The 15562-nt window shown below is 38.8% G+C and overlaps 1 protein-coding gene across 1 annotated transcript in view; it reads left to right on the forward strand.

Moving 5' to 3' along the window:
• Positions 1-15061, forward strand: part of LOC135464836 (metabotropic glycine receptor-like) — a 55391-nt gene extending 40330 nt beyond the window's left edge. The window contains exons 3-10 of the mRNA XM_064742404.1: positions 2306-2641; positions 7400-7468; positions 7894-8003; positions 8336-8577; positions 9843-9981; positions 10774-10879; positions 12790-12969; positions 14057-15061. Coding sequence (XP_064598474.1) covers positions 2306-2641; positions 7400-7468; positions 7894-8003; positions 8336-8577; positions 9843-9981; positions 10774-10879; positions 12790-12969; positions 14057-14371 — 1497 coding nt within the window. The 3' untranslated portion in view covers positions 14372-15061. The remainder of the gene's footprint in view (positions 1-2305; positions 2642-7399; positions 7469-7893; positions 8004-8335; positions 8578-9842; positions 9982-10773; positions 10880-12789; positions 12970-14056) is intronic.
• The last annotated feature ends 501 nt before the right edge of the window (positions 15062-15562 follow it).

Consider the following 15562-nt stretch of genomic DNA (forward strand, 5'->3'; position numbering starts at 1 on the left):
ATACAAGTAGACATCTGGAAGTGTCAACTTTATGTAGAAGACGTCTAAAATAACAGTACAATTTTTTTATGTTCCTTCAAATATCATATTGCACATGAATGCATCAAATAGACAGATAAATATTCTGCCAAAGTAATAGCCATTAATCTCCTCATGAGTGTTTGTAATTGAAGACCTGTGATATATCAGATACTTGAAAACCCGTTGAAGAGCAATTTTTTTAATGAATGGGAGTTAATGAATGTCACCTGTGAGTACAATGTGGGCATCTTGTTTTGCACACGTCAGTAGGTGTGTGTGTCTGTGCATATGAAACTCACGCTCATGATGCCTCAGGAAATATTCGATACAGAACTAGCTGTTAGACACGACTCGACACGAATATGGAACATGGAGGCATCAGTTTTTGTAATTTTTGGCTTCATTTTTACAGAAGTTGGGCATTTCCAACCTCCTTTGCAACCAAGATTTTGAAACACTCTGAGAGAGAGCTATTGATTTATTTATTTATTTGATAGGTGTTTTACGCCATACTCAAGAATATTTCACTTATACGACGGCGGCCAGAATTATGGTGGGTGGAAACCCAGCACAGCCTGGGGGAAACCCACGACCATCCGCAGGTTGCTGGCAGACCTTCCCACGTACGGCCCGAGAGGAAGCCAGCATGAGCTGGACTTGAATTCACAGCGACCGCATTGATGAGAGACTCCTGGGTCATTACGCTGTGCTAGCGCGCTAACCAACTGAGCCACGGAGGCCCCGAAAGAGCTATTGGGTGTAGAGAAATAATTTGCACAGTTTTATGAAGCTTGCATTTTAGTAACACAAACAAATCATTTCAGTGTAAATTCATAATAATTTTATGTATAAATTCCACAAAAAAGTGCTTTAGGGTTCGAAAAGGTTAAAGATAATTTTACAGTAGCCATTTCTGTACTTGGCTCACACACAAAAACATAAGGCATGTACGGTTTATATAAACACTCAGCAGAGCTTCTAGTTTTTAGTCATCTCATAAACGTGGAGCCTTAGACAAGCCCTAAAGGTATTGGCACCATAAATTTTTGTATCAAATATCGGATAATGCTCCAGGAGCGTTCCAGGAATTTTTAAAATGTTGTGAAATGTTTAAGATGGGGCCTTATTTGAAAAGGGTCAAGTCGTTAAAAGATGAGGGAATAAACACGCTTGAAACGCCAACATTTAAGGTCTTGAAGATGGAAATGCTGAAATGGTATAAATTGGAGCGTTAAAAGCGGTGGGGGCGCCAAGGTGCCAAAGATTAATGACCCTTATTGTGTCCAAAAAAAAATGGATTTGCGAAAGTAGAAAATAAACGTGATCGTAAACTTGCCGAAAGTGAGGATATTCAGGTGATTTTGAGACGTTGATAAGTGCCCATGTATTTTTATTCTTGGAAAATTGAAGCTGTCTACAACAAATATCATCAGGTTATATTGTTGATGAGCTGTAGATGAGAAACAGTTCCTGAATGTACAACATTGTTGGTGATATCCTGGATGCATACATTGAATTCTGTAAATGTTTCTTCATTTTAAAAGAATTTCAAGTAATAATTGTGAGAGACATTTTTGAAGAGCAATATTTTAAAACATATTCCTGAACCTTTCAATGCTACCTGATAAATCACGTTTTGGATAGCTCGCGAAAGTTGGATCTAATTTTGTTTAGTTAAGGACTGTTGTTTCTTCATGATCCTCGGAGGTTTAAACCATATCCATATCATAAAGTCAATCAGCTGCCTTCTTGTAGCACTAGACAATTATGCATCCACTGCTGGTAATTAGATATACTGAGAAGGCACCTATAGTATGATGTTTAGGGGTTCTTCGGCCTTTCAAAGGCTAGGGAACCGGGGTTGTGGGCCGAAACGAAACCTTGAACAGGGAATTTGTAGATTCCTCACTCTCACTGTTTGGGAGCCAACATGAAGTGGTGGAGGACGCTTGTGTTGCCATTTGCACAGTCTAATGCTCTTATGTAACATCAGTACGTACGTACATACACATGGGAAAGTTCTTCAGTGTTAACCAAAGGTTGGTGGTTTATTACAGGCCCTCCAATTTCCTCTGCCAATAAAACTTTACACCTTATTGGATAAGCGAAAAGTTTTGCAAGTGTGCCCTTAATCAGCAGATATGTGATAGAGATACTTTGGTAACAAAAGCTGTAATACCAAACTCTAACACTCATTTCCATTTTTTTGTTTTTTTTGTCTTAATGTTTTAATTTACCAAAAATGTGCCCCTTAATTGTATCGTTTTCTATCTGTTTGTTTCAGTGTGTCTTCAGTGCTGGTGGCGGGTTCCGAAGAGGTTCTTACAAATGTCAGTGCAGCAAGGGATTTTACCTGCCTGAGAACTCAACTCAGACATACTTTAACGGGTCACTTATCGAGGAGGAGTTTGTTAAAAAAATGCGAAATCAGTCGAACTTGTACGACAATGCCTTCAACTGTCTTCCTTGTCATCAGGGCTGTGACGAGTGTACTGGACTGGAGCCCTGCTATGTCGAGTTTAATATACTCATTCGTGGAATTCCGCTGGGCATTCAGAGTTTTTGTATCACGATTACTATTGTCCTGGCCTTCGTCATCATTCGGCTACGGAAAACAAAAGTAAGTATATATATACACATACAGCAGCGGCAGGACGATTTGGAGGGGCTGAGGCAAGGGAAGAACTATCCCAGCCTATCAGGCCTAGGCGGTCCCAGAATCTCTCACCATTTATATTTTCTGGTGAAAAAGCTGTGATAAATCCGGTATAAACTGCACATTGTCCTTTATGTATCAAGCATTTTTATTCAAATAGGTCAGCTTGTCATCTACAGCAAAAACATTATATCAGGGGGGGCTTACCTGCACCACTTTAATGGGGGGGGGGGGGGTCGGGGCCACCTATGATATATATGTGTGTGTGTGTCAGGTACTTTCATTTTCAGGTGATGACAGGTAACTTTAGTGAATAAGCCATGTACATTGTTCCCAAGTTAAAATGTTACAACTAGAATGTTGTGCTCATTTATGGTGTGGCGTTTTTCATTTCATTTCAAGACAGCACACATCTGAACCATGTGGTCATCCTCCTTACAGTGCATGCATTTCTCTCTATCCCTTTTGCTTCACATGACTGCCACCAGTAGACAAAAACTTGACCTTGGTAGCCTGTGAGACGCACATAGGCTTGTTCAGACTTGGCCTCACCACTTGTGTCCTTCCGCAGAACTATTTAATTAGCATTCATCAATAAAATTGTTTCAGGTTTTGGTTTGAATCATGGGTTACGTACCCTAAATAAAGAGAATGCAAATGCATAAAGCATTATTGGAGACAAAGACTGAGACGGATTGTTTGTGTTTTCTAACATCACTTCCTGCCTCATCACCGTGACCCAAGTGACCTCAACGCTGTTCAAGATATGTGTACAAAATTTGCTAGGGGTGGCAGTGATGTAAAGCGAAACGTTGAGAGTGAGGCATGCACTGTGAGGAGTATGACATAGGTGGTGCTGCCCCCTATTATTTTCTAGAGAGCTACCATTTTGTTTTAGGTACCATCTGGACCTTCTGTGACTTGACATTGTAGTTCCTCTCCCACTTAAAAACTGCTTCCACAGATCCTCTTTATGGTGTTGATGTTTATAGGTCATTTGTTTCAGGCACATTGAATTTCATAACATGTGAAAGTAGAGAAATTCTATTTTCCATCATATGAAAGGAAAATACATGAAGTCATAAATTTTCTTGCTTCCTAAAGCTTCTAAAGCTAATATTTTCCATCACAAAAAGTCAATTGGTTATAGCATACCACATACTATATATATTAAAATAAGTTAAAGGTAAATGTTCAGGGTGATATCTCAAAAAGTGCAGCATGTGTTAAGCTCAGGATGAGCCTACATGTGAAGCCGGCGTGCAGCATGTATTAAGCTCAGGATGAGTGTACCTGTGAAGCTGGCATGCAGCATGTATTAAGCTCAGGATGAGTGTACCTGTGAAGCCGGCGCGCAGCATGTGTTAAGCTCAGGATGAGCCTACATGTGAAGCTGGCATGCAGCATGTATTAAGCTCAGGATGAGTGTACCTGTGAAGCCGGCGTGCAGCATGTGTTAAGCTCAGGATGAGCCAACATGTGAAGCCAGCGCCCAGCATGTGTTAAGCTCAGGATGAGCCTACCTGTGAAGCCGGCATGCAGCATGTGTTAAGCTCAGGATGAGTGTACCTGTGAAGCTGGCATGCAGCATGTATTAAGCTCGGGATGAGCCTACATGTGAAGCTGGCATGCAGCATGTATTAAGCTCGGGATGAGCGCACCTGTGAAGCTGGCATGCAGCATGTGTTAAGCTCAAGATGAGTGTACCTGTGAAGCCGGCGCGCAGCATGTGTTAAGCTCAGGATGAGTGTACCTGTGAAGCCGGCGCGCAGCATGTGTTAAGCTCAGGATGAGCCTACATGTGAAGCCAGTGTGTATCATGTATTAAGCTCAGGATGAGCCTACATGTGAAGCCGGCGTGCAGCATGTATTAAGCTCAGGATGAGCGTACCTGTGAAGCTGGCATGCAGCATGTATTATGCTCAGGATGAGCCTACTTGTCAAACAGGATGAAACATTACTAAACATTATTTCATGTATACAACGACGTCCAGTGTTATGGTGGGAGGAAACCGGGCAGAGCCAGGGGGAAACCCACGACCATCTGCAGGTTGCTGACAGGCCTTCTGACTTACGGCCGGGGAGGACGCCAGCATGAGCTGGACTTGAACTCACAGCGACCGCATTGGGGTCATTACACTGCACTAGCGCGCTAACCAACTGAGCCACGGAGGCCTCGGGACGTTCCATTGTTGTTGCACTGTGTTAATTGTGATGAATTACGTTATATTACAGAATTCATGATTAGAACCCATGTTAAGGAAAAAGTTCATATATTGAACTGAAGTTTAGCATTGATGTATCCTGTATACACACAAGCTTTTTGGTCCAGGCATAACCTCACATACCTTAATTCTTTTGGACACCTGGTATGCTTTTCTTTAGCCAATATACAAAGTTATTGTAGCAGGAATTGTTTTTTTTTACCTTTTTCTGATATTTTCTATCCTAAAAATTAGATAAATTAGGGTACTGCATTTATATAACGTGTATAATAACACATATTAAATATATAACCGTACAAAGATAAAATAAACATTTGTTGAGAGGGTACAATGAGAATGATATAGTGTCAATTTCAGAACCAAAAGTAATGTTTTATAATTCGTTTTTTTTTTTTTTGGTCTCTAAAAATTGTTTTTATCTGGTAAATTTTAGGATAATTGTAGTAAATCCTGTGTTTAAGTGAAACAATGTTCCTTTGAATACTGTGTATACCAAGGTGTGATACATGTATCAAAGGTGTGGGAACAGGTGAGTGAAACTGGATTTCAGGAGTTTTAGAGGGCAACAAAGTGCTGCCCAAATCTGTTAAATTATAGTGTGGAAATTGTGTAAAAGTATTTTTAGAGGGAAGTAAAACATTACCCACAATGGCATCATTCAGATTTCCAAACAATCCTCAGAACACTTTTCTGAGATCAGTAGAACCCTTAGAACTCTTGGCAAAATGTACAACTTCATTGTTTGTAAAATTGTTTATCTTAAGCATGCCTAATTCTTCTAATTTTTTAAGAGTTTCTAGTGAACAACATATTCACTTATTTTACTTCTCAAAAAAATTGGGAGAGAAGTGTAATTCTTTGCTTTCAGCACTACTACATGTACTATCTGGCCTAAAAATTAGAGGACATAGGGTAATTAAATGCAACAGAAGGTGACATACAGCAGAGTAAAATGAATGGGGATATATCCTTAAATGTTGCAGGTTTGTTTTTTTTTTGCAAACTTTCTATCAATTTGCATCTCTGTTGTGTCATTGATAGCATTAATTAACACTGTGTGCAACAATGCTTCTGTATGTGCAACAATGTGGGATGATTGTTTTAAATGTTCAGTGGATAAAGATCATATAAATAATACCTCCAAAAACTCGGTTCTGTTTTAAACAAGAACAGATTTTTAAGAGATGAGAGTTGCAAATATTTTCATTCCTCGTTCAGGTGAAATGTCAGCAATATTAACACTAGCTGATGACAGTTACGAGCTACCTTATTGGGTTATGATCCCAGCGTCTTTTAACCATAAACCTGGCTGTCATCATGTAAGTGAAATAGGAAGGCAACTTGAGCAACGACTGCATTAGTGAGAGGTTTCTGGGTCATTGCGCAGCGCTGGCGTGCTAACCACGCCCGCCATGGAGGCCCATGTGAAACTTAAGAATATGACATGACATACTGTGGGAATCGGACTATGTCTCTGTCCATCTTTCTGTTCATCCGGTCAAGGAGGCCCACGTAAAACTAATGAATATGACATGACATACTGTGGGGATCTGACTATGTCTCTGTCCATCTGTATGTTCATCCGGTCAAGGAGGCCCACGTAAAACTAATGAATATGACATGACATACTGTGGGGATCGGACTATGTCTCTGTGTCTGTCTGTCTGTTTGTCCGTCTGTCTGTTCATCCTTCCTGCCCATGAATCAGCCCGTCATGCCTTATAGTCATTTTTTTTTCAGTGCCTCTCTGCCAGGAATTTTCACTGTGTGAAGTCAGTCATTTCAATGTCATTAATATAGATTAATACATGGCTTTGTGAATTTGACTTCGCTTTCGCTGACCAAGGGGAGATTATCGTCTTGATATTCATATGGCTTTCGTTAAACATTCTTGTCTGTCCTATAATTAGTGCACAGTCATTTTCCTCACCTTTTCCCAACTGAAAGAACAAGTTTCAGCGCAGTTTGTGGACATTTTTTAATTGAGTTTGGAGACAAACAACATTGGTTGGATTAGCCAGTATAGCCAGGGCTTTTCAAAAAGCATAATTTTATCAGTCTACCATCAGCATTACCTTCAGAATATGTTTGAATAAACGTCTTGCAAATATGCAAAAAGTTGAATTACAGTTGTATAATTTTGAAAATGTGGTGCAACAAGTGTTTTGTATTTCTTACATTGTGGGAGAAAATAATATATACCGGAAATAATGTAGATGTTTTTATCTTCTCATATTATCACAGAATTTATTATCAGAGGGAAGTGTGGTCTTGATATCATATTTCACTTTTCCATCCTGGAAATTAGCCTCCTCAGCGGAAGGTGTTTTGCTAAGGGGAGGTAATTTCATTCAGATCTGCGTTCCTTTCACTATGTTAATCCCTCAAGAAGATGCTTAAAGGGAAATGAACCTGTGTTGTATTGTGAACATATTAATCTTCATGGTGTGAAGAGGGTGTGTGCAGGGAAGTAACTCTTACATTTTTGACCGTTCAGGTGATGGTTACCAGTATGTGGATCATGTTGGAAATACTCCTGGTCGGCGCCCTTCTGCTGTACTCAACTGTGAGTTGTCTCCCCTTGTTTACAATCATGCATTGTTTATAATTACAGCACTTAAAAATGGGGGGGATAGGGGGGGCATTTACGCTTAAAAATTAAATTTGTTTGACAGTTAAGGACAAAAAAAATCACAGTCTAGAACTATTACAAAGTGCATGTGTGGATCTTGATTCGAATTGATTTTTTCCATGATTAGATTAGATGTCAGAACAGTTGTTATTTGCTGCTGTTCAGTTGCTCAAAGTGCTGGTTCAGTCTCTACTCCAGACAAAATCCCCCGTCTGTAGTCTTCAAAAAACCACTGAAGGGGACTATATAGGTGGATTTACTCAAAGTTTGTTATCTTCCAAAAAAATGGCCTTCCACCGAACATCATGAAAAAATAAATTTGTTTGGCATTGATATATTTGCTACTTTTTTTCTTCCAGGTTGTCATCCAGTATTTTGAACCCACTTCTATGACATGTTTGCTAATTCCATGGTTCCGAGAAATGGGGTTCGCTGTTCTGTATGGGGCGTTAATTCTAAAGCTTTATCGGTAAGTCGGAAGATTTATGCAAAGCCTAGGTGATGCTGGCTTCCTCTCCGGATGTACGTAGGCTCTTTCTGGTTTCTTTGCATCATATTGCTGGCCGCTGTCATTAAGTGAAATATGAATAAATTTATACAAAGCAGTTAACAGCTCATTTCTGTGGAACAGTGTTAGTGCTGAGATCAGTTTGATTTAGGTTGAATTACACAAAATGTTTGTCTCATTCCTTTTGTGTTTTAAACAAGCCAAAGCTTCACATTTAACTCCGAACTACGCGAGGAATTATGAACTTATTCACTTTAGCATTCACTTTAAACATTTTATTTCTTTATTTGTAGCCTGTTGTCGGAGTTTCAGTCCCGTAAAGCTCACCGTGTTCACGTCCGAGATAAGGATTTACTGAAATATCTACTGTGTATAATCTTAGTTGTGGCCGGGTTCATGACTGCCTGGACAACCTTGAACCTTGACCTTGTGCCTGTAGAGGAAGGCGGGACACTTCTGCAAGTGGGCATGACCCCTGAAGGGCTGAAATATTCAATTTGCAAACCATTATGGTGGGATTACGTTATAGAAGTCAGTAAGTGGAAAAATTGATAACATGTAAATACTGGAATTCATCAAATTTTTTTCTTTCATGTGTATAGGTATTTTTGTAGTGCATACAATTGTATGTTTGATTTATTTTATCAGAGTTTTATGCTGTACTCAGGAATATTTCACTTAATTTATGAAGGTGGTGTAATAGTAAATCCTACTTGGACAATTTTGACAAGTAAAATTGTTTTTCTGTAAATCTAGCACATATTGAACCTACTACGACTTTATTTAAGGAAGTTTGTCAACAAAAGTTGTAAGACGTTTTGATCAAGAGTTAGAGTTGTCTCCCTCATAAAAACTGAGGAGGAAATAAGATAAAAAATAAGAGATGAAAATAATTAAATCATGAAAAATACAGGGGACCAGTGACATTACTAGGCTCTGCCTGTTTTCCTCCCACCGTAATGCTGGCTGCCACCGTAGAAGTAAAATATTCTAGAGTTCAGCATAAAACACCAATCATATAAATAAATGCTACTATGAAGTTGTTTAGGCCAAGGCCAATGAGGTTACTAGGTTTTTCTCCTGGCTCTGCCTGTTTTCCTCCCACCGTAATGCTGGCTGTCGTTGTTGAAGTAAAATAATCTAGAGTTCAGCATAAAACACCAATCAAATAAATAAATGCTACTATGAAGTTGTTTAGGCCAGGGCCAATGAAGTTACTAGCCTTTCCCTCCTTGCTCTGCCGGGTTTCCTCCCACCATAATGCTGGCGGCCGTTGTAAAAGTAAAATATTCTACATATTTCAGCATAAAACACCAATCAAATAAATAAATGTCACTATGAAGTTGTTTAGGCCAAAGCCAGTGAGGTTTTGTGGTTTTTTTTGATTTTTTTTTTTTTTTACCTGGCTGATAATATTCCACCTGAAACTAGCTTCAAATTAGTGAAAAATTCAGAATTTAAAATTACTGTACTGATTTGGACTCGAGAAAAAAAAAAGAAAAACTGCCGGTAGATGAACATGTAGCATGGTTATTTAGTGGCTAGGTAGGGTTACCCTAACCAAACAACTTTTTAATTAAAGAGGTCTGCCAGCAACTTGGTCATGGATGGTCATGGGTTTCCCCCAGGCTCTGCCCAGTTTCCTTCGACCATAAGTGAAATATTCTTGAGTGCGGTGTAAAACACTAATCAAATAAATAAATAAATGAAATAAATTTTAATTAAAGAACTTAGAGTACCTATTTACCTTGGACTAATCTCAACACCTGCCTGTACTCTTTCTTCCTTTCTTTCTTGCAGTTGAATTCCTTTTCCTATGTTTTGGTATCTATCTATGTTATTGTACACGATCCGCCCCCTCGGACTACGGTGAGGGTAAATATGTATCCGCAGCCATATACAACGAGACTGTTAGCTCCACTGTCTTGCATATAGTCAGGTAAGTCTCGTAGTTTCTCTCACGTTTCTATGGAGCTGTAAAAGTGACATGGTTGGAAAAAAAAGTGTGAATAGAAGAAAAAATAGCAACATAACAAAATGTTTCAGTTGTGTTTGAATAAGTCATGCTCATAAGATAGTCAGTGGTTTACACCTTACTACTGAAGGTTTCCTGCACCTTTAAACCTATAAGTAGGGTGCGGCGTTAAGAACACAAAATAAAAATAAATCAATACATAAATCTGTCATTAAGTTTTGCATGTTTCATAAATTATGTGATTCCTGCAGATTTCAGTGCATCATTTGCTCAAATTATTGTCCAATTTTGATAAAATTTGGCGTGCAGACTTATTTTGTAGATCAAGTTGGGAAACCATTTTATGTATTTATGTCCATAAATTCTCTGAATTTGCTCGTTTGTTTGTGATGAAATGATAGGTCGGCAATTTACTGGATGACATTTTGTTAGCATCTATTTTATTCCACTTGTGATATATACATTTCAGCTTTTCAACCAATACAGCAAATGGCCTAAAATCTGGCCCACATAAGTACATTGTTAGAGGCAAATAAATGTCACAAAATATTATATTTGGTGCTGAAACTTAAAATTTTCCAGTAGAATATGATCCTCTGTTCCAAGCAAACTTCAAAACACTTTTCTAAAATCAGTAGAACTCTTAGAATCAGGAAAAAGGGGCCATTTAGGGTATGCATTGATACTGATTGATCTCTCAGAAAACAAAGTTTGACTTTTATTGAATGCAGCTTGTATTTTCTTCATTTTTTTCAGGCATATTTTGTGGGACTCGCTACATCCTGACTATGTGTTCCTGATGTATTTTCTTCGCTGTCAGTTGACTGTAACGATAGCACTTATCCTGGTATTGGGTCCTAAGGTACGTATGTAAGAGGTTGGGCAGATTCCACACAGCCATTTTTGCCATAAATCTAATTTCTCGACCTTTTTCGCATATGCAAAATAATTTTATTTATTCACATTTTTAATGTGATTTTGGAGACAAACATATATTCATTGGATTGACCAGTTTCATGGTTTCACAAAAAGTATAATTTTGTCAGTCTACACAGAAAAATGCCTTGAAAATATACTGGAATAAACAGCTTGCAAACTTGCAAAAATGTTGCAGAATTAAAGTAAATCTGAAATAATGAAATCTGGTCACAATGCTATTTTCTGAAAATTTTTGACACTTCTCTCTAAAGATAGCATCTATGCGGCGATTCGAACTTTCATTTCTAAGACCCAAACTTTAACTTTTTATATGGTATTTCAAATTTTGACTCCAGCAAGAAATGGCCTTGGGAATGGATGTCAGGTTGTGACTAAGCCAATTTTTGTGTTTAGCCCCAGCCTAGGTGGTATTTTGTGAAGCTTGTCTTTTAAATGACTTTATTTGCTTGCTGCCTATATGAAAGTCTGCATGTTACACATGGAAAAGTGCATCAGTTATTTGACAAAGGTTTGTGGTTTACTTCCAGCTCCTTGATTTGTTCCACTCATAAAACTGACCTCTGCAGTTTAACAGTTGGTCTGTTTTGGGAAGAATGTAGGGTTGCAGTGACACTTTGAGATCGAAGTTGTGTAGTTACATGCCATTTGAACAATTCCTTATTACTTCAGTAACTCCAAAGTCAAGAAACCTAGCTCCATTCCCTTTTGATCCAACGTACAAGTTTAGGGTGAAAATTATACCAAGCCTGATTTTGATGTACAGAGTTATGCCCCTTCCTAAGCATGGGTTGGATTTATTTTATTTATTTATTTCATTGGTGTTTTACGCCGTACTCAAGAATATTTCACTTATACGACGGCAGCCAGCATTATGGTGGGAGGAAACCGGGCACAGCCCCGGGGGAAACCCACAACCATCCGCAGGTTCATGGGTTGGAGCAAAGAGATGTATTTTGAAGAGCTGTGACAATATCCAGTAAATGACGCATGTGTGGCTGTTTGTTGACAACCACTTGTCTGTAACGTATATGACCAGTATGTCATACATGAGTCACACGTCAGTGGTTTACTCCACGCACACACATGCTAAGTTGCGTCTCCGGAGTAGAGAGAATACTACTATCAACAATGGGATAACTGTAAGATAACCGAACTATTCTCAGTAACCATGGACGAATAGAATCGGGATAACGCACATGTATTGATCTCCTTTTCTTACCTCCATACATCAGAGAGTTCCACAATAGCATTGCTCTTGTACAAATGCTACGGCATTACAACAGCAGTTTTCTCCTCCTATATATGCCATCATACATTAGTAAAACATTCTTCAGTAAGGTTGTATTAAAAAACAACAGCAATGTAATAAATATAGAGTACCAATAATGTTATGTTTCATGAATTAAATTAATATGCAATTTGGGAAAACGCCTCTGTACATTTTCTTTGCTCTTGGAAGTAAAATTGCTTTAAACTAGTCTTCCTGAGGCGCCAGCAGTCAGTCCAGAAAATACTTAGCCTATCTACAGTCAAGTGTGTTGAGACAGAAACAGTGATAACTGACAAACAACTCCTCAGGGGAAAACTGTGAAAGGAGGTGCTAAGCTAGTCCTGAGAAAACTCATTTCCAAATATTGATGGAAAATGTTATAAAATCTGTGAATCACCTATAATTTCATGGAATTGCGGAGTAGAGATGAGTGAAGAGTTGAACACAAATTGCATTAAATTTTACTGTCATTTTACAGAGATTTACTGTAATTAAGAGAAATTATGTCCCCCAAATTTTTGTTCTCTGTATATTCCACGTAATTTTCTGTTTTCTGTTGACAGCTTTGGTTTGCTCATCGTCCTCCGGAGGACGACCATTTCAGGAATAGAGCATACTCAACATCAGATGTCCATGACAACGTCTCCCCAGAGGCTATTAAATTCAACGTGGCCATTTCCTCCAACGGAGATGTTGATGTAGGGGAGATAAATCTTGCCGAAATGGACCCTGAAGATATTAGGGTATGAACCTATGTTTTCTTTAACTTTTTTAGCGATGTGAGGCCACACCAATTTTGATTGTTGTTTTACAGCAGAATAAATCTTTTTTCAATGATGGTGGAGGGTATAAAAATAAAATTTGAAAAATTGTGTAATTTGTAGAAATTGCAGACTATCTAGGCGGTTTTCACTCCTGATGACATATTTGATCAAAAAAACCTTCAAAAACAGGAAAATCATTAAAACATCATGATTTGACAAAATAAATAATTATGGGGATTTCTGTTTGGGTATTTTTTTAGCATCTGCTTATCCGTAAAACACAGATAAAACTGATGTAGACTTAACAAGTGCAGGATTGATTGATTATAAGACTGAATGTTCATCATACTTAGGAAATCTTAGGGGTCTAGAATTAGAAAGTGCGACCACTTTCATGAGACTTTGTGACTACAATTTCTGGTAATTTTTTTTTCTTGTAAATAGCACCGTCCATTGGAAAGTTACAAAAAAAGCATGAAATTTTATGAAAATGTTACTAAGCTCTTCCAGACTTACTTAGCTAGAGAGCTCCAAACTTCTTTGCTTCTATTTTTCTTTGCCTTGGTGACAGTATGTAAGCGGTTGACCGTACTGTTTTGTGACAGGAGACTCTAGCCTCACACACCAGTATGACACCTGTCACAGGTGGAAGAATTTGCCAGTAACTCACAACAAGTCTGTGGTACAATCTGATCACTCTGGTTTCCTCCACCCGTAAAGCTGACCATCATCATATGAGTGAAAAATTCTTGAGTGTGGCTTTAAAAAAAAAATAATGAAATATTTGTTTAGTTCAATGGAGGTTTACACTGTACTCCAGAATATTTCGGTTATATGCTGACGGCCAGCATTGTGGTGTGAGGATATCAGGTAGAGCCCGGGAGAAACCCACAACCATCCGAAAACTGTTGAGAGACCTTCCCACTTACAACTGGAGAGGATCCAGCATGTGTAAGACTTGAACTCACAGCTGTCGCATTGATATGAGGCTGCTGGGTCATTGCGTACATTCATATAAGTAGATAAGCATGTGTTTCCTAGTGATTTTTTTTTTTTTTACTTTCAGTCCGAGCTCAAGAGACTGTATACCCAGTTACAGATATACAGAACAAAAACGATGTGTCGTGACAACCCCCATATATCCAAGAGACGGGGTGGACGCAAACAGACACATAGGCGATTTTCAATACAGCCATTCCATAAGCGTCACCATCATGAACGCGATCACGATCATGAGTTGTCGAAAACACCAGAGGAATCCACGAACAGTGCCGAAGTCACAATTCCCATGGAAGCGACAAGCCGAGGGGACGATCACAGTCATGAAGGGCGCGAAGGTCGTTCATTGCCTACAGTGACCTTCAAAACGGGTCACAAATAGATGTAAAAAGAATATTGTCCTCAGTTTTTTTTCTTCTGGTCTTTGCATCGCCATTTTGTGGCGGGAGTTATCAGAATTCTGCACCGAGAACAAAAATCTACGTTGGTCTTTGATTTCCAGAAGAAGAAAGTTCTCTTCGGTGCCGTTCTTGTCGCTCAAGTGTTCACGGTCACAACCGAGGTGTCCACTGGCAGTATCTTGTGCAAGACCACACAGATTTTTCCAGGATCGAGCCTTGAAATGTTTTATGCGGTTATCTTCCAGGTTGTTTGCCTGTTGATCCATCAGATTGCCGGGATTAGTTACCATGGGAACATAGGCGAAAAAAAGGATTGAGTTACATGGAGGCAAATCTTTGTATTTTGGTCCATGCCAATGGATGGAAACATGTCCTGCATTACCTCCTCTGGAAAAGCGCCCTCTATCACCCACAGTTCTCACTAGTTCTCAAACAAACAGCTTGCTCTCTTTAATAGGGTTGAAACTATACTGTATAAGCCAGTTCACTCCAGAGGCATCTTTTCTTATGAGAATCACTTAGAACAGATAGAAACCAAGCAAATCAGCACAAAAACACAGAATAACAGCACTGTTCTGTTAATGTCTTAAATGACTCATCATGGCTAACTGTATAAATATACACATCTAACAAGATAAGAATAACACCACTTGTTTTCAAAAGAACGGAGGTATTGAAAATATAATAACTGAATTGACTAACTGAGTCAATCCCATCCTGACAGATTGAGCCAACTCTTGTATTATTTGACCTACTTCTGGCTGACAAACTGAGTCAATCCCATCCTGAAAGATTGAGCCAACTCTTGTATTATTTGACCTACTTCTGGCTGACAAACTGAGTCAATCCCATCCTGAAAGATTGAGCCAACTCTTGTATTATTTGACCTACTTCTGGCTGACAAACTGAGTCAATCCCATCCTGAAAGATTGAGCAAACACCTTGTATTATCCACCTGATAAAGTCACTGAATACTGCTCTGTCCTTACTACCTACTTTTGCCTGAACTTCTACCTGACAAACTTAGTCAGTACCATCCTGACGTTAAGGGCAAATCCTTGCTCTATCTGACACATTTTCTACTTTACTGAGTGAGTCAATACAATTCTTGTTAATTGAGTCAAGCCTTGTATGACTTGGCCTAATTATTTGATAAAGTGAGTCCATACCAT

Source organism: Liolophura sinensis, chromosome 4, assembly GCF_032854445.1.
Source record: "Liolophura sinensis isolate JHLJ2023 chromosome 4, CUHK_Ljap_v2, whole genome shotgun sequence".
Taxonomy (NCBI): domain Eukaryota; kingdom Metazoa; phylum Mollusca; class Polyplacophora; order Chitonida; family Chitonidae; genus Liolophura; species Liolophura sinensis.